Source organism: Ochotona princeps, chromosome 4 (genome assembly GCF_030435755.1).
Source record: "Ochotona princeps isolate mOchPri1 chromosome 4, mOchPri1.hap1, whole genome shotgun sequence".
Taxonomy (NCBI): Eukaryota; Metazoa; Chordata; class Mammalia; order Lagomorpha; family Ochotonidae; genus Ochotona; species Ochotona princeps.
The window spans coordinates 3,428,006-3,447,510 of record NC_080835.1 but is presented as its reverse complement, the minus strand read 5'-3'; the positions used below and the strand labels follow the sequence as shown (position 1 = coordinate 3,447,510).

General features: G+C 50.5%; 1 protein-coding gene across 3 annotated transcripts in view; it reads right to left on the bottom strand.

Annotated features, from left to right (window-relative positions):
* The window catches only part of CHKA (choline kinase alpha), a 64,135-nt gene that overhangs the window by 16,874 nt on the left and 27,756 nt on the right, over positions 1–19,505 (bottom strand). For 2 of the 3 annotated variants that reach the window (XR_009245269.1, XM_058662728.1), the window contains exons 3-4: positions 12,090–12,143; positions 2,222–2,335 (exon numbers count right to left, since the gene is read on the bottom strand). Coding sequence is in view for 2 of the 3 variants with exons in the window: in XM_058662728.1 (XP_058518711.1) it covers positions 2,222–2,335; positions 12,090–12,143 (168 nt within the window). In the remaining variant the exon portion in view is untranslated. Of the gene's footprint in view, positions 1–2,221; positions 2,336–12,089; positions 12,144–12,877; positions 12,908–19,505 lie in introns of all 3 variants that reach the window. The other variant, XM_058662729.1, reaches the window with a different exon arrangement.

The window sequence follows — 19,505 nt, the reverse complement described above, 5'->3', positions numbered from 1 at the left end:
CCGCGTGGGAGACCCGGAAGAGCTCCTGGCTTTGGATTGGCTCAGCTCTAGCCATTGCGGCCGCTTGAGGAGTGAACCATTGGACAGAAAATCTTCTTCTCTGTCTCTCCTCCTCTCTGTATACCCACCTTTCCAATAAAAATAAATAAATCTTAAAAAAAAAATTTTACTGTGCCTTTGTCTCCTCTTTTGGTCTTGGTCACTGTGTTTCTGTTTATCAGAGTCTTCTCCTTGGGGCAGGTTTCTAAGCTCTGTCACCCACAGGTCTACAGTTCAATTTTACTTATTGTGGTTGGCACACAACTCTTTGTTTGCAGTCACTTGTGCCACTCCCTCCAGCAAGTTCCAGGTCTGGGTTATGTTAGATTTCTACTATGGTTTCCACAGCCCCAGCTCCTGGCTCACCACTCTCCACCTCCTGTGATACCATGCTGAGATCGCACCACTGTCTGTACAACCTTTCTCCCACTTTCTGTTAGAGCAATCCCCAAGATTAGGGAGACACCAGGTGTCCTAGAACTAGATTGTTGGTGGTTCTGATCTTGCCAGAACCTATTGGCCGTTAGGTCTGAGAGCCACACAGACCTGTTTTGACATGTACGATGCCAAAGTTGGTATTATTTTTCTGTGTGGGACTAGTGCAATCCATTGAGCTCAGTGAGTTGGTACCCAGGTCAGTGCATGCGCGGCTCACTGTTGTTCCTGAAGTCTTAAAGCTTTTGCCACAGTGTAAGAAATGGTGCCTGATGTGCTACTTGCGGAGTTCTTGATCTATTTGGACCTATATTGGGTGCGACCTATAGGATGCCAAGTTGTTGCAGTTCACTTAAGCAAAAATGTGCTCACTCCCAGCACAGTGCATACGCAGTACTGTCCACAGCCTTGGCCTTCCTATACAAAATGGCACCCAGTTTGGTTTTAGGGGGTGGACTGGGCTGTGAAATCTACCCTGTTCCCGTACTGCCTTCCTGGGACCTGCTGCTCTATCTCTGTTCCTGCTCAAATCAAACAGCCCAGAAGGATGAGCAGTTCTTTGGGTTCACCTCCCAAGCTCCCAGTGAAAGTCCCTTCCCACCTGGTTGCTGGTGGAGTTCAGATCACCATTAGCTGAATGCCACTGGGATACTGGTCACTGTAAAACCACACCGTTGTGTCTGCTGCTTTCCTGTGTCTGTCAGTCTCCAGGTACTCCTCTGCTGTCATTCTGTCCTCTCCTATTTCCTGGAATGTGCCCTCTCTGCTCCACACTGGCTAATGTTTCTCCATCTGTTTAAACATGTCCTCACCCTATTCCATCATTTTTATTCTCCCCATAAAAGAAATCTTAAAGGAGCCTTATGGCATCCCTGGACTGTACACCAGAACACGCTGCAGATTCCAACCACAAGCAATGGCTCAGGTCAAGGCCACCTATGCTGACCACAGCTCTTCTCCCAGTACTGCATGGCCATCAGCTTGGTTGAGATCCTGATGGAGTTCTGGGCTTCTGGGCTTCTGGGTTTTGGTTTTGGCCTGGCCCAGCCCTGGCTTTGGTGGCCATTTGGAGGATGGACTAGAAGATGGAAGATTTCTCTCTGTGCCTTTCCCTATCACCCTCCATTTCAAATAACAAAGAAAAGCAAAATTTTGAGCACACACATGTGTCCTTAAAACAGCTTTAAAATTTTTTCCCTTTTCTGGACTTTATAATTACTGACACTTTATAGTAACCCCATCAAGGGTTTTAAGTCAACAACATCCAGTCACTTAGATTCTTGAGCCCAGCAGATGCTGCCGTCTTCAGCGGGAAGACCGTGAAGTTAAGCACAAGCACCTGCCATGGCAGTGGCCAGGAAGCAAGCCGAAGGCAGTGTCAAGGCCATGACTGCCCCTGCACACAGCTCAATACATCCTCAGACAGGGAGCACTGACGGAGGGACGCACACCCATTCCTGGGCTGTGGGATCAAAGGCGCCCTTCCCCCAGCTCCATATTCCTGTGTGGGAGGTTGGGAGAATGGGACAGGAGAGTCACTAAGTGTCCTGTGACCCAAGGCAGACAAGGGCGCACCCAGTGCTTGTAGTGGGTGCCGTCAGGAGGGAATGACGGAGTGAGGCATTCTGCTCGTCTTTTTCATTGCGGTGGATATTCCTGAGACTAGGACGAAAGCCCCAGGAGCAGCTGTGTTTGTCTCTGGTACAGGCTTCGCCCCTGGAGGTGCCCACCCCGCCAGGAACCTTACCGGGATGAACTGCTCCAGGCGGCCTTGGGGGAAGATGCCATACAGCTTTGGGCCAAGCGCCCTCTCGGCAAGAATGGCAAACATGACACTCTCCAAGACCATCGCTTCAGCACCCTGCAACAGACAATGACAGGTAGGCGTTCCGTGAGGAAGTGCTGTGTGTCCACGGCGTCCTCTGGCTCACTCGCCATTCTCTGACAAGGGCATTAACACTCTCATCACACCTACTCACCTCGTTATTTGCATCTTTATTTAGATTTTCAGAGAGAGACAGAGCAAGATCTTTCATTGCTGGTTTAATCCCCAGATGACTATGGAGCTTCTTCTGTGTATCCCACATGGGAGGGAGAACCCAAATGTGTGGGTCACCCTTCACTGATTTTCCCATGCCATCAGCAGGGAGCTAGAGCAGAAGCAGAACAGCTGGGACATAAACTGGCACCCGTATGGATGTCGGTTGTTGCAAGTGCAACAGCACTGCTCCATCACACCCGTTTTTTTTTTTAAAGGAGTTACTTCTTTTGTTTGTAAAGCCAGATATACAGAGAGGAGAACAGACAGGAAGATCTTCTGTCCTCTGGTTCACTCCCCAAGCGAGCCGCAACGGGCTGGAGCTGCGCCAATCTGAAGCCAGGCGCCCAGAGCCTCCTCTAGGCCTTCCACAGCTCTGGGCTGTCATTGACTGCTTTCCCAAGCCACAGTTAGGAAGCTGGATGGGAAGCGGGGCCACCGAGATTAGAATCAGCATCCATATGGGATCTCAGTGCGTCTAAAGGCGAGGACTTTAGCTGCTAGGCTACCACGCTGGGCCCCATCATACCCATTTTAATGAGCAGGAAATAGAGATCCAGGATAGGTGTCCTGGCACAGCACTTAAGCCACTGTTTGGTTGATACTCCCCATACTGGAACATCTGGGGTCAAGTGCACCTCTGCTTCCAATTCAGCGCCCTGCTAATGTGCCTGGGAAAATAGCAGCTGATGGTTCAACTACTGAGTTCCCGCCGCCCTTGTGGTTAATCTGGATGGGGCTCTTGGCTGCTGGTTTGTATCTGATCCTGTCCCAGCTGTTGTGGGCATTTGGAAAATCAACCAGCAAGTGGAAGACCAATCTCTCTCTCCGTTCCCCTCATTTCTGTACTATTTTACCTTTCAAACATTAAAATAGAAGAGACCCAAAGGCCACAGATTTTGCAGTTTGCAAGCATGACACTGTACTGATGCCAGAGTGACAGAAGTTTGGTCTACGTTACCGGTTCTGCACACACAACAGTGCCTTTCAGTACCTGCATCTCTTCACAACCTGGTACACCACTCTGAAGATTCGGGGATGACCACACATCCACCTGCTGCAGCCTCAGCTGCTCTTTGGTTGGGACAGCTGAAGAAAGAAAACTGCCCCAGTGGCCTCCTTATACCAGTGGGGACAATGAGTCTGAGACCTGCTGACTCAGGGCTGGGAATGTGGCTTTCTGGTGTGAAGAACACCCACCTCTGACACCAGACCTTCCCTCTCTAAGACCTGTCCTCTGACCAAAGCTCCAGAAGGCCCACACAGTCCTAACAACTAACATGGGTCTAGAACTGTTCTGTCTCAGCTCCATTTCTTCCTCAGTCTATTACCCTTGCTCTGCGGCTGAAGAGCTTCATCTGCTTGGAGGAAGGAATAAATAGGAGCCATTCCCACATCCTGTCGGCTTTTCTCTCAGGTCACAAGGGAACCAGGTGTGTCCTGAAAAGCACTCTGCTAGTTCACTCCATGTATGTGGAAATACGATCCCACAGAGACTGTTGAATGTATCTCCACATTATAAAAATGAGCTGGGACCAGGAGTGAGAGTGACCTGGGAGGGAAATAGTGGGCTCCTTCCTCTTGGGTCACCACTCCCATGGGAGGGCACAAAATAACTAGCACAGGGGCTGGGGTGGCTAGACAGAGAGGAACTCAACAACACTCGTGAGGGCTGGACAGCTGAGCTGGTTGGATGGAACTAAGCTACAATGCCCTTCGACATTTACGAGAGCCCAATGGGATATGGTGCAGGCTGAACTAGTCTGCTACACAAGCTGGCAAATTAGGGCAGGGATGGGCCTGGTAGGGGTTGTTGGGGGTCGCTCTGACTGGGCTGCAGCTCCCACTGGTTGGTGTGATGACCAAGTGTGTGATGAGCGGGGCCAGGATGGACTGCAGCACCCATTGGTTCCATTGGAAGTCGGGGCTGAGGACGGAACCAACACAGCAATTGCAATGACCAGCTGATTGGGGGGATGGACTGTGCCGGGTCCTGTACTTGCTACTGCATATAGGATTCTGGTCTGGCAACACCTCAGAGTTTCTTTGGGGATTCCCTCAACCGAAATGGCCGACTCAGAACCTTAACCAAGAAGGTCAATCAACCACCACAGCTATATGTTGGCAGCGAAACACTGGACAAAGGGAGACTCTATGATGGACTATGTCAATCAGTGGATTATTCAACAGCCTCATAGTGTCTGGAGTGGCGAGATTGGCAGGAGTGCATGACTGGTGAACTACCGGGATCACTTGAGCAAGGATCTCGGAGCGTGCCCTACATCCGGGACCTGGGGGGGGTGGGAGACTGGGTGGGGTTTCTCCTCAATATTCCCTTTAGCCCTTGTAACTTTTTGCCCTAGTCAACAATGTAAAGATTGTCAAAATAAAATTAAAAAAAAAAAAAAAAAGAGCTGGGAAACTTCAGAAATCACAAAGTAGTAGGGCTGGGAGAGAATATATGCACAGGAAACTAAAAAAGCAAATTCCAGTGCCTGGCGTGGTAGCCTAAAAGCTAAAGTCTTTGCCTTGCCTGCACCAGGATCCCATATGGGTGCCGGTTCTAATCCCAGCAGCCTTGCTTCCCATCCAGCTCCCTGCTTGTGGCCTGGGAAAGCAGTCGAGGATGGCTGAAAGCTTTGGGACCCTGCCCGCACATGGGCGATCTGGAAGAAGCTCTGTTATGAGGTGCAGCCAGTGATAGCCAGTACCCATTGACAGTGGGCAAATGAAATGTGGTTGTGTCCCCCAACCTCTGTCCTTAAGGTGGGTCCTAACAACAATGGAATGTTAATTCTGTGTCCTCAGCCACTCCCCACCACCACCTAGGTATTTGCTCCTGCCCACCTGTGACTCACCTATCATCTAAGAGGGGGTGCTATTTCATTGTTGTGTAATCACCCCCCTCACAAGCCCCTTAAAGGGCCTGTGAAGCAGGGGCTCGCTCTCTTTCTAGTCAGGTGTTTCCATTGCTCTGGCACCTCGACTCTTAGTTGACCCAGGACCCTGTGTACCGCTTAGACTGCACAATGGATACAGCAATACTGTTTCTGGTTTGTGTACTATCTGGAGTTCCAGGAGAGGTCAGGCCTAGTAGTAGTGTAATGTGGGCAGAGAAGCCAGGGAATGGTGAATGTCTGCAGCTTTGTAAATGTGTCCAAACTGTTACTCGTTGCATGGCTCTTAGAATAACTTATATTGTTGGGGAAGCTGGGACATAGGTCTTCAGCTTAACGGATGCACTTAGGGGTAATGATCATTTATTCCTCTTGGGGTTACGTTTGGTTGGATTACCGTATGGAGTTGTGATTTACTATTTCTAGTGTGCTCTGTTATCACCAATTTTGGTTAATAAAGACTCCTTAATAAACCTTAGACATGCCTGCTGTGATCTCGCTCACACTCCGTAACAGTTCCTGGCTCCTGGCTTAGGATTGGTGCAGCACTCGCCATTGCGGCCACTTGAGGAGTGAATCAATGGATAGAAGAGCTTCCTCTCTGTTCTCTTCTCTGAGTATTTGACTTTCCAATAAAAAATACAGTAAATCTTAAAAAAAAAAAAAGCAAGTTCCAGAGAAAATCCAACCACATGAAGTTAAAATCAATCCAGCTATATTCTTTCTCATGGTTTGTCTGTCAGAACTGCAGGCTCCCTAGCATCTTGTGACCCCGACAGCATGGGTAGAGCCATCTGCAGTTGTATTTGACACACACAAGTGACTACATCTGAGATCAGGAATTGCTGGCAGGAAGTTTCATTCTTAATCCCTGTGGGGCGGCAGCAAATACTAAGCTCCCAATTTAGTCTTAGCAGAGGTTTCTAATCACTCCTTAGGCTCTCACAGTGAACCTTCTAGAAGGTGCAGTCACTGCCTGCTGTGTGACCTCGAGCCAGCAGCAGAGAGGCGAGTTGCCCCAGCTGTGCCAAGCAGCCTGGGCATCTACTGAGACACTCACTTCTCCACTGCATCACACATCGCGGCACGAGTCCACCTGGCCTCCCACACGGCAAAGAGCCAGTACGCAGGAGGGATGAGCCTGGCCTGACATCTGAGGTGTTGGGCACACTCACTGGCACTAGGTCAGGGTCTCTTCTCTCTGGTTATTCTAAGAATTTTTCTTTTTAAATATTAATTTACTTAAAGGGGGGAGGGACAATCTTTTCCTTTCCCTTGTTCACTCTGCAAGTCGCAGCAAAAGCTGTGATGCCAGCCCCGTTTATTCACTCGAAGCATCCACTTGCCCTCTGCTCCAAGCCACGGACACCGTTCACCAGCCCTCACACACTTCTCCTCACCTCCCCCACTTGGGGCGTCTGGTACGCTGCCTTCTCAGCCTGGTAGGCTGCGGAGGTGATCTTTTGATTCAGGTATGGGGATCTGTTGTAGGGCCAAGAGTCAAGTGACTAGAGTCCTTTGTTAACATTCCTGGACAGGTAAAATGAAGGGCTGTTGAATCATGAGGACAGCAGGGCTGGGCCAAGCTTTCGCTGCAGCTCCTAGTGGCTGGGTCTCGCGGACAAGTGTGCTGTCCATGTGGGTCAGTCTGAGGATCGGCACGTCCCAGTGAACAGAGTCTAAACACAGACTCACATCTCACACACAGAGCAGGAGGCTCATGTCACCATTTCTCATGCTACATGTCATCAATCCCATGAGGTCAACCGTGGAGTGTGCCCTCCGATGTGTCACATTTGCACACAGAAGACTTGGGGTCTGGGAAACATGTCCGATGTTCAACACGTGTGTGGTGTTTAGGATTACATATGCTTCACTGTGCCTGCCACCTGAGGTCACTCAGTCACTACGTTGAGGGAAGCTGTCACTGAGGCCACCTAGGGGGGAATGAGGACATTCTCATGTATGAAGGCGTGTGTCCCTCTCTCCATCTCTCTCTCTCTCTTTCAAGTAAAACAGTTTTTAAAGATTATTTTTATTTGAAAGAGTTATGGGGAAGGGGGGAAGGGAGAGAGATCTTTCATTTGCTAGTTCACTCCCCAAATGGCTACCATGGCCAGACTAGGCCCATCCAAAGCCAGGAGCCAGGAACTTCCTCTTAGTCCCGCACGGGTACAGGGGCCCAAACACTCAGCCATTTTCCACTGCTTTTCCCAGCACATTAGCAGAGAGTGAGGTTAGGAGTGGAGTGGCCAAAACTTGAATTGGTGGTCATATGGGATACAGGTGCTACAAGTGGGGCATAATCTATACCATAACACTGGCCCCAAATAAAATAAATCCTAAAAAAATAAAAACAGCCGCGAGTCATTCAGATGCTGCTGACCGTCCTGCCCCATCATGACGGAACCCAGAGAGTACCAGGATAAGGGTGAATGACAGAGGCAGTTTAAGTACAGGTCGGCTCTTGCTAGCAATTCCATGCAGCAAATAGAGAAAGCTATGCCGAGGCAGACTTGTACACCACAATTCTGATAACCCAGGGTATGAATTCTGTAAGCTCTTTGTCTTCCTACCTGGAAACCAGAAATCTGCATATGGAATCCATTGTTTGGAATGCATTTGAATGACTTCCAACATACTCCAGTTCTTTTTTGATTGGACACAGGGAAGAAACACCAATAGGTTTCAAATATTCCCATGTGTTTTAGAAGCAGGTCAATCAGAAGCAAGTTGGCAATAAGAACTGATGCACTGGGGCCAGTGCTGCTGTTCAACAGGCCAAGCCTCCACCTTAAGTGTCAGCATCCTGTATGGATGCTGGTCTAAGTTCCAGCTACTCCTCTTCGATCCAGCTTGCTGCTGACGGCTTGTGCAGGCAGCAAAGGACAGCCCAAGTCTTAGGGAGATCCAACAGCTCCAGGCTCCTGGCTTCTGGTCAGCTTAGCTTGACCATTTGAGGAATGAATCAGGAGGTGGAAGCTATTTCTCTGTCTCTCCTTCTCTGTAAATCTACATTTCTTATAACTCTAAAACAAACAACATTTCTTTGTTAAAGATTGATCCAGTTTTTTTTTTTAAAGATTTATTTATTTTATTACAAAGTCAGATATACAGAGACAGAGAGGAAGATCTTCCATACGATGTTTCACTCCCCATGTGAGCCGCAACGGCTGGTACTGCACCGATCAGAAGCCGGGAACCAGGAACCTCTTCCCAGTTGAGAGAGCCGCAACTGGGCAGGTGCAGGGTCGCAAAGCTTTGGGCCGTCCTCGACTGCTTTCCCAGGCCACAAGCAGGGAGCTGGATGGGAAGTAGAGCTGCCAGGATTAGAACCAGCGCCCATATGGGATCCTGGCGTATTCAAGGCGAGGACTTTAGCCGCTAGGCCACGCCGCTGGGCCCAAGATTGATCCAGTTTTATTGGAAAGATTTACAGAGGAGGAGAGACCGCGTGGGTGCTGTTAGTTTTAGGGTCGTGGCTTCGCTGCCTTTGGAGGGCATGTGCAGAGTGCACCTGCGGGCACAGGATCTCCTTTGTCTCTCCCCTGGCACTCTTCCCCTCTAATGGGAAAGTGAATCCACGCTTCTTTAGATTTTAATTTATTTGCATATGGCAGCAGAGTTCCCTTAGAGCTAAGTCAACTCACTCTCGAAAGGAGGCAGAAGATTCAACTCTCCTGAGAACAGTCCTCAACAAGGCAAGCCAACACAGCCACCCTGTGCTTCCGCACTACTACAGGAACAAATGGGCAGTTGGTGTGGAGAGGACCACACGTGCAGCAGCACAAGGGCACACCAAGGCAGGAAGAAGGACTACAGCAGGCCACAGCGCAAGCGCCGCCACGCCAGGGCACGGCTCCGACCCCTCCTCACACGCCATGAGCACATGGGTTCAGAGCACTGTGCCGCCACCCAGTGCACAGCTCCCGACCACGGCAGCAGAGGAGAGACAAGCAAGTACCCGGGCTTGAAGCACAGACTTGACTTCAAAGACAATTTTGCTCACAGTCACCCAGAACACGCCCTACACACCCATCACGGACTCTGTAATTGCAGATTTAAATTTGGGTGGCGCTGTAGCCCCCAGCAGCGTGAGCTGGAATTGGAGCTGAGGTGAGGGGGCTGTGCCAGACTGGGCCACAGCACCCAACCAGCACATGTGAAACACAGGGAGTGGTGGGGATGGCCCCAGTGAGGGGGCTGCGAAGCCCCCCGCACTGCTGGGCCACTACTCCTACTGGTAAGCATGAGAACAGAGATGGGGGCAGACCAGGCCAGGCAGGGCCACATCCAATGGCCTACCTGTGAGCTGGATCAGGGAAAAGCCATGCTGGGCTAACTGTACCTTCTGGTACAAGCATAAGCCAGTGTCGGTGTGGACTGATTGGGCTTTGCCGCTGTATCAGCTGGCATATGCTGGCACAGGGGCCAAATTCTGTCAGGCGCAGGCATAGCTTGAACAGATGGTGGCGCCCGCCGGCACCAGCGCGGACTGGATAGTGGGGCTGGCTGGGATGAACTGGGCCCAGCTGTATCTTGACAATGGGAGGCTGGACTCTGCCATCGTCCATGCAATGATGAACATGTGACTGTTTATGATGAACTATGCTATAGTAATAATATACGAGAACTGAGTAGGGGGAGGGGCAGGTGAAATATAAATAAAAAACAAACAAAATTTGGGTGGCAAGAAGAGGACCCAGTGATGGCTGGGGTCACGATGGAGGCAGACACAGCTGATATCAAAGAGGATGAGGCAGGAAGGGCCAGTGATAGGAACAGGACTCAGATGGGAGCAGGAGGGGGCAAGAGTCATTTTTAGTGGACTTAGTGGACTTCACACTACCCATAAAGTTTCAGCCAGCCCTGGCTGCTGTGGGTTTGGGGAGTGAAATAATGGATGGAAAATCTGTCTTTCCCTCTGTCCTCCTTTCTCCTTCTGTTACCTTGCCTTTCAAACAAACAAGCAAATAAACACAGATTTTTAAGAGATCACAGGTTTTGGGCCCGGCGGCGTGGCCTAGTGGCTAAAGTCCTCGCCTTGAATGCCCCAGGATCCCATACGGGCGCCGGTTCTAATCCCGGCAGCTCCACTTCCCATCCAGCTCCCTGCTTGTGGCCTGGGAAAGCAGTCGAGGACAGCCCAAAGCACTGGGACCCTGCACCCGTGTGGGAGACCCGGAAGAGGTTCCGTCCGAGATCTTCCTCTCTGTCTCTCCTCTTCTCTGTATATCTGACTTTGTAGTAAAAATCAATAAATTAAAAAAAAAAAAAAGATCACAGGTTTTGGACTTCAGCTTTGGATGCCTGTGGTGGGCCTCTGACAGAACTCCCACTCAGGAGGGTAAAGCTGCCCGCCCCCCAGCAGGCTCCCAAGTGGCCTCTTGAGCTTGGAGGACACAGGCCAGGGTGCCCACCTGCGCAGCTCCACGGCGACAGAGTCTAGGGCAGCACAGGACAGGTGTGCAGGCCAGCTCCTGGGCACGGCAGGGGCATGGTCTGCAGGGCGGAATGGAAGGACGGAGACAGACAAAAGGGCTCATGATGCCAGGACACAGGTCCTCGGCTAAGACAGCCAGCCGCAAGGGGAGCAGGAGACAGCTGCAGGGCCCCAAGGAGACCTGAAAGATGGGCAAGTGGGGGACAGTTGATACTGGCACGACAGAGGCAGCCTAACTTCTGCTACACAATCAGGGATGCGAAGTATGAGGTCACTGGGGACAAGGCAGCCAGGAGACTGCAGCAGGGCACAGGGCAGGGGCAGCCAGGAGACTGCAGCAGGGCAGAGGGCAGGGGCAGCCAGGAGACTGCGGCGGGGCAGAGGGCAGGGGCAGCCAGGAGACTGCGGCGGGGCAGAGGGCAGGGGCAGCCAGGAGACTGCGGCGGGGCAGAGGCGGGAGGCCTCACAGGAGCAGGGAGCTTTCTACAGATGAGCAAGACAAAACCGAGCCCAGCAGCAGCCCAAAATGAAAACACCACCGCTGTTTCTCAAGTGGAAACACCCTGGGGCAGGCCAGCAGACCAAGACTACAATCACAAGTGATTAAGCCAAGCACTCCACTCTGCCAACCAAACAGTTGTCACCTTCCACCCCAAAGGGATTGCCCACAAATGCAAACTTGTGTTCCTGGTAGGCCCAATGACAGGGCTGGACAAGAATAGCATCCCAGCAAGAGGCACAATGAGCTAGCATCAGCTGCAGCGGACACCATGCACACACTGGTATCAGAGCTGCGCCTGGAGGGTGAGATGCAGTGGACTCCTGGGGGTCAGGCAACACTGACTTTTGTGCACATGCACACACTGGGAGACTACACTCCACCGACCCCTCCCTGGCCAGGGTCCCCTTCCTCAGGCTGCAGGTGTGCTCAGTGCTCACCCCCCATTCAGCAGTGTATCTGTGTCTCAGCAGGCCGTGGGGTAACGCACAGCCTCAGGCCTGCCAAGAAGCTGCTCCACCTAGGACAAGTCTGGTTGCTGCACAGCTGCAGGAGGGCCCATGGGGACAGAGAGCCCTGCACCAGACGGCGCCCCAGGCTTACCACCAAGGAGCCAGGAACTCCACGGCTGGCTGCCGACACGCCCAGGGCCAGCCCTCTAGTCCTCTAGTCCCCACCACTGAGCAGGAGACGGCCGAAGAAGCAGACATCTCAGAGCAGACGCGCTGAATTACTTACTTGAAATTCACTTTCCTTCTGAGTTTGTTCGGATCCCTCTTTATTGCAGGACCTCTACGGATGAGAAAGAGCAAACACCTACGGTGAGACAGGGAACACTAAGCAGACACTAACCCTGTAGCCACATGTTGACCAAGGCCCTTGGGCACCGGCGTGGCTGGCAGCAGCCTCCAGCACTAGGCCCAATGCTTGGAACACTCCTCTCTTTATCAGCAAAGGGTCATGCTGACAAGAACACAACAGTGCCACACCTAACAGGTGTCCTATGTACCTTTACATTTTGGTGTCAGAGGAAAGCCAACAGGTGTGGTCTGCCCCTCAGGCCTCATAAAGACACACAGGCAGGCCAGCTTCAAGTTGGCCTGAAACAACAGGGCATGTCAACATGCCTAAGGCTGGCTGGCATGGGCCAAGCTGGGCTGGGAGAGGCCACAGAGCCACTACAGCCACTGCAGATATGACTGCATGACAGGAGAGTAGTGTGCTGGACTGCTAAGTCCCTGAGCTACTGCCCACATTCTTCAGGCCATTAGTCAGGCGTTTTCAAAGCACTCCCACCTAAAGTGCTTCATCAGCCAAAGCTGCCTACTATCCTCAACAAGGGCAGCGGAAGGCAAGCCAGAAACTCAGTCTTGTCAGAATAGGAGCTCAAACACCACCTCCAAAAATACACTGTTCATTATAATAAAGTTACGTCTGCACAAGTCAGGTACAGCAGAGATTCCATAAAGGAAGCTCTTTTAAAAACTTAAGGTAACATATTCTTGAACATCCCACGAAAAACATACCTTTGCATTCCACAGCTTTATCAAAAATACCTGTACCAAGGGTGGAAAGTATGGACAGGAAAAGAAATGCCACGTTAAGCAACACCAGCTACGCTAGCACCAGTCAAAGCCAGCAACGGACAGCAGCCACTCGCCACACATCACAGGGACGTCCCACAGCACTTCCACACATGGTCTGTCTGAACAGGGCACCTTCTGTCCTACTCAGTAAATAAGTAAACAGAACACCCACAAACACAAGGCTTATGTGCAAAGGCTCATAATGCTCACACTCACACAGACTCAACATTCTCTTTAACACACATTTAAATATACTTGGTACAAGTACATAACTATAAATGGGGATATACAGCATTTTCATTTGTGTAGCCTGTGTTTCTGTGATAAAAGCTATAGCAGGTTAAATCCCGTTACAATGAAAGCTATCAAAATAAAACTGCTACAAAAACCCTTTGAGCTTTGCTAGTGCTTTGACAGGCGTTGGGAGACCCTCGAGAGGAACAGGATGGAACTGAAGCCCCCCTCCCCAGTGCCTGCACTGGCACAGCAGACTCCTAGTAAACAGAAGTCCACCAGGTATGCACGGTTAGTCTCTGCCAAAGCACGGAGTGACTCCTGACTCTCACTAGCCCTTCCGCTGTAGAGCGTGGAGCACCAGATGCTGACCACGGCTGCCATGGCCACGAGAACCCTGAATGGGCAGAAATGCTCCTTCCCCAGATTCCCTGGGCGTTACATCTGGATGTGCGGCTGCAGCCTGCTGTAACGGGATTTGACCTGTATGCAGCTCTGCGTGCCTATGGTTACTCCTACAGGGTTACCCCCAGGCTGTGCCCGCCCAGGGTACACAGCGCATGGTTACTCCTGGCTACTCTGCAGCAGAAGCCCCTCAACCTCGCCTAATGGTGCTCCACAGGCAGGCGCTTCCTTCAAAGTTACGAAGTGGCTTAGCTCCCAAGGCCATCCCTTTAACATTTTAGCCCTGTGCCACTCAATTCCACCAGCAACTTCCCCACCACAGCCCCCCTGCAGGGCGTCCGTGTACCCCAAGAGCACCATCATGAGGCGGGGTGGCCTTCTGCGGCCCTCCGTTCTGTTTCCTCAGTACAGAATGCCCAGGTTCCCTGAGTTCCCGCCAATAAGAGCAAGAGGAGGGCAGCTTGCGTCAGGAGACATGTGAGCGGGCAGCAGAGGCCGCCTCTTCCCTCAGGGAGCCAGCCAGACCGACTGCCTGGGCAAAAGGAATGACAAAACCTATTTTGACCCCACCCCCCCAAAAAAAAATGCCCAGTAAAATATATTTTGTAATCTGTGGGATTTTAATTCAGTGGCAGATATTTATTTGAGACAGTTAATAACAGACATTTGCACAAATATTTAGCATGACTTCCAGGTTTTCTCCAATTGATTTGTAAAGTTAATAAAAATCATCCTTTAAGACTAATTCTCTGCCTGCAGCACCAGCATCCCATATGGGTGCCAGCTTGTAGCCTAGAAAATGAGCAGAGGGTAGCCCGAGTCCTTGGGCACCCTTACCACATAGGAGCCCTGAAGCTCCTGCCTTCAGATCAGCTCGGCTCGCCAGGACGGCCATTCAGGGAGTGACTCGGCAGATGGAGAAACTTTTACCCTCTGTTTCTGTAAAATCAAATAAAATAGTGAAATGACTTTTGAAAAATCATCTTTGGGGCAAGTGCAGTGGGTCAAGGGGCTAATCTCCTACCCCTAGGCATGACATTACTTAAGGGTAACAGTTCATGTCCTGGCAGCTCCACTTCCCTTCCAGCTCCCTGCCTGTGGCCTGGGAAAGCAGTAGAGGATGACCTAAAGCCTTGGGACCCTGCACATGGGAGACCTGGAAGAAGCTCCTGGCTCCTAGCTTTGGGGCTCCCTACTCTTCTCCCTGTAGAAGTACAATCCCTGAAATGTCCCAGCTCACGGCTTTTGAAAACAAATACTCACACGATAAGCCCAAAGAGATCAGAATGTCTCGCAATGCATTAAGACAGCCAACTTTATAGCTACATTAAAAATGAGAGGTTTACACATTGTAAACAGGTCCCATGGATGTTGCAAAGCTCTTAGGGGAGGGAGGGAGGAGGGGAGAGAGAAGAGACTGGCAAGTATAACTCCCTCCTGCCTCCCCCTGCCTCCTCCCTCCTGCCTCCCCCTGCCTCCTCCCTCCTGCCTCCCCCTGCCTCCTCCCTCCTGCCTCCCCCTGCCTCCTCCCTCCTGCCTCCTCCTGCCTCCTCCCTCCTGCCTCCCCCTGCCTCCTCCCTCCTGCCTCCTCCCTCCTGCCTCCCCCCTCCTGCCTCCCCCTGCCGCTTCTCTCCTTCCTTCCTAGTTTGTGCTTGGTTTTCTTGAGAATCTACAGGTTACCGTTACGCATTCACTAGCCTGTGAGGTAGAAAATAAAACAGGCTGAAGTGACAGCAACAATAAATTATGTGTAATTAATATTTTGTTTTTATAGTTACAGAAGATTTTCTTCTAAGACTTGTTTATTTTTACTGGAAAGGCAGATTTACAGAGAGAAGCAGAGACAGAGAAAGGCCTTCTGTCAGCTGCTTTACTTCCCAAGTGGCCGTAATGGCTAGAGCTATGTCAATCTGAACCTAGGAGCCAGGAGCCTCTTCCAGGTCTCCCACGCGGGTGCTGGGTCTCAAGGCTTTGGGCCGTCCTCAACTGCTTTCCTAGGCCACAAGCAGGGAGCTGGATGGGAAGCAGCCAGTATACAAATCAGCACCTATATGGGATCCAAGCATGTGTAAGTTGAGGACCTTAGTCCTTAGGCTACTGCGTTGGGCTCCCAGAAGATTTTAAAACACAAAAGTTAAGTCTTTGGCTAGCCAAGAGCTTTTAGACTTAAAAGTTAAATTCCTCAGTCTAAATTCTATTAGCTAGGAAGTAAGATACTTTAAAAAAAAATAAGCATAGGGCCCGGCGGCGTGGCCTAGCGGCTAAAAGTCCTCGCCTTGAACTTGCCAGGATCCCATATGGGCGCCGGTTCTAATCCCGGCAGCTCCACTTCCCATCCAGCTCCCTGCTTGTGGCCTGGGAAAGCAGTCGAGGACGGCCCAATGCATTGGGACACTGCACCCGCGTGGGAGACCCGGAAGGGGTTCCTGGTTCCTGGCTTCGGATCGGTGCAGTACCGGCCGTTGCGGCTCACTTGGGGAGTGAATCATCGGACGGAAGATCTTCCTCTCTGTCTCTCCTCCTCTCTGTATATCTGACTTTGTAATAAAAATAAAATCTTTAAAAAAAAAAAAAGTATAGTTGAGTGTACATTTTTTTGGTAAGATTTATTTATTTTTATTGGAAAATCAGATTTACAGAGACAAGGATAGACGGAAAGATCCTCCATTTGCCACTTCACTCCCCAAGCAGCCACAACAGCCAGAGCTAAGCCAATCTGAAGCCAAGAGCCAGGAACTTCTCTCAGGTTGCCCACATGGACACAGGGTCCCAAGGCTTTGGGTCATCTTCTAATGCCTTCCCAGGCCACAGCAGGGAGCTAGAAGGGAAGTGGAGCAGCCAGAATACAAACCAGCACCCATATGGGATCCCGGCGCAAGCAAGGCAGAAATTTTATCCACTATGCTATCACACCGGACCCAAGACACTTCTATATTATAAAAAGCATTTAAAGGTCTGACGCGGTGGCCTAGTAGCTAAAGTCCTCAGCTTGAACACACGAGGATTCCATATGGACGCCGGTTCTAATCCCGGCAGCCCCACTTCCCATCCAGCTCCCTGCTTGTGGCCTGGGAAAGCAGTCAAGAACAGTTCAAAGCCTTGGGACCCTGCACCGTATGGGAGACCTGGAGGAGGTTCCTGGCTCCTGGCTTCGGATCAGTGCAGCATTGGCCGTTGTGGTCACTTGGGGAGTGAACCAGTGGATAGATCTTTCTCTCTGTATTTCCTTCTCTGAAAATCTGCCTTTTCAGTCAAAATACAAACCATTAACAAAATATTTTATGTCACATAATTTCAGAATTGAAAATTCTCACAAGTTATCTAATGCTTGACACACATTAATTTTATTTATTCAAATTCACTTAAGCTTTCCGACACAATCAACTCTACCTCCTGGGCCAGCTCTCCATAAAGATCCCCCTGACAGCCAGGGAGGGACAACAGTCACTTCCTCAAGCCTCCTGGGGGAAGTGAGACAATCCAGCACCTTGGGTTTCCTAGTCTGTACAAACGTGAGTGCATGAATTACCAACAACGGGTCAAAGCAGCACAGAACTCTCTGTCATTTAAAGCATTTCAATGGCCACGACATTCTTCTTCAGACTATCCCTGCCGACTTCCTGCTGCTTGCCTTGTGCACGGGAGAGGCTGTGCATCAGCCGAGCAAAGGGGAAATGCTATTCAAATTGAGGCATCATCGGTTACAGATCATGCCACAGAGAAACAGACACTGTGCCGGCAGAAGCACTAATGCATTAACAGGCTGTGCTACAGGAACAGAGAGGGCACTCCAGCCTTCCCGTCACGCCTCAAACTCAGAGAACCAACTCAATCTTCATCACTTTAAGGGTTAGGGATGGGGCTGGCACTACAGCGCAGCACCAAGCTCCTATCCAACTCTCTGGGAAAGCAGCAGAGCAGGGAGCCATGTGGGAGGCCCTGGAGAAGCTCCTGGACTCGGCTCTGCACAGCTCCACCACTGCGGCCATTTAGGGAGGGAGCCAGCTGACAGAAGATCTCGTCCTCTCCAGGAGGGAAGCTGCCAATGCCGCTCTGGGCTCCTGGCACCAGCCTGCCTGCCCTGCCAACAGCTGGCTCTCGGGGAGTGAGCCAGTGGGGCCGGTCTGTCAGTCTCAGTCTCTCTCTCTCTAACAAATAAAAATTCAAAATGTGAAGAATTAAAACAGACGAGGGACTTGTAATAGTTTATGGTAATCTCTATCACAAGAGTCTACAGTGACTCCACACTGCTGAGGAGAGGACACAGGGGACTAGCACATTTAAAATGTTCTGACTGACGTGAGGGAGTTTCAAAAAGTTCATAGGAAAATGTGTATTATGGAAGTTACACAGGGATTTCAAACCCTTTTTGTAAAAAACAAGCATTTAATTCCATCTCCCACAAACTTTCTGAAGTACCTTTGTAGGTGATTAGAGGCCTCAGATTCTTCTCCAAGTTCACGTCGAATGCAGGGTAACCTGAGGTGTGCCTGAAATGCCTGCCACAGGAGCGCACCCAGAGCTGCCGACCAAGCAAGCCTCACTGTGTGCCTGAGCACGCTTCCACAGCAGGCAGCCCTGCGGAGTGTCACCAGGTTGAGCACCAGGCTGAGGAAGAGGCACCACGCGAGGGTAAGGCGAGAGCTCACACCTAACTGACCCGAATGCTCGGGGTGGCAGGCCAGAGTGGAACTCCAGTGTCTCACATAGTCTGGCTGAGGTCCACAAACTTCTGCAATCACTAAAGGAAACCGTCATCTTCTACTGAGGAAACAGAAGGAAGGAATCTGAAATATCTTGGACAAAAAACCCAAAAGAACAAAACCACAAAGTGATATATTCAATCCACGACATTCTGAGCTCTTATTGCACTGCTTCAAGCACAGCACACACTATAGCTGGTGCTACTTAACAAGCATTACAACGTTCTTTAGTAAAAAAACATTCTGTGGAGTCCAAGAACTAAAAGAAATTAAAGCTGTCACGAATGCTCCGACTTGAGAAGGCTCATACTATACCGTGAATCGTGTCTGTCACCTGGACACCAGGGTGCTCCAGGCACGATCGCATGGACAAGCCTGCAGCAGAGAACACATGCATATACAGCTCATGTGGTACATTACCCCAGCCCTCACTCCACCCATCAGACATGCCTCCCCAGGGCGCTGGCCAGGGTCACACCAGTGCTCCAGCGAGCACACGTCCACGCTGGCTTCATGCTATAAATTCCAAACAATGAAGAGCAGCAAGACAAAGACACATCGGACATGTCAAAATTAGACACAGCAGTCTGTGGTGGATTTAGTTATCAAAAGAAGGCACCAAAGCAGGTATGGAAGGACCATGGGTAGTAATTTTGGCACCCATTTTTGGAGACCATTAGCTAGACAAATGCTGGGTAAGACCAAATGAGAACACACAGTCCTGGAAAATGTTTTACCTTTAAGAGGGAAATTTTCGCTAGCTTAGAGAAACAGAAATAATTAGACCATGCTCAAAGTACAAGGGGATTTTTTTTTCTTAAGTTAACAAAACAATGAACAATGAACAAGCACAATTGGGGGGAAGACAATTCCTGGGCTTCAGTCACCATGGCGGGAGGCGCACTGGCAGTGCTGCTCTCTCGCTGTCGGGGGCGCTGCCGGCTAAGTCCACGGGGTGTTCTTAGTCAACTTGTCATGGTCAATAGTTTATTATTAACTGTCTGTGAGCTATCCCATATTTTATCGTGGTTTCATTTTACTGAAACTGGGGTTAAGATAAAACACAGCAGAGGAGGTCTTGTGCCGTGTCTCAAGCAATCCTCTTCTGAATCCCTAGCACATATCTGCGTTGTGCCTTGACACCTTTAACTTCATTACGGTTAGTAACCAAACAAGCACTAATATTAGCTTTCTTTTACCAAAAAAAAAAAAAGGCAAACAAAAAC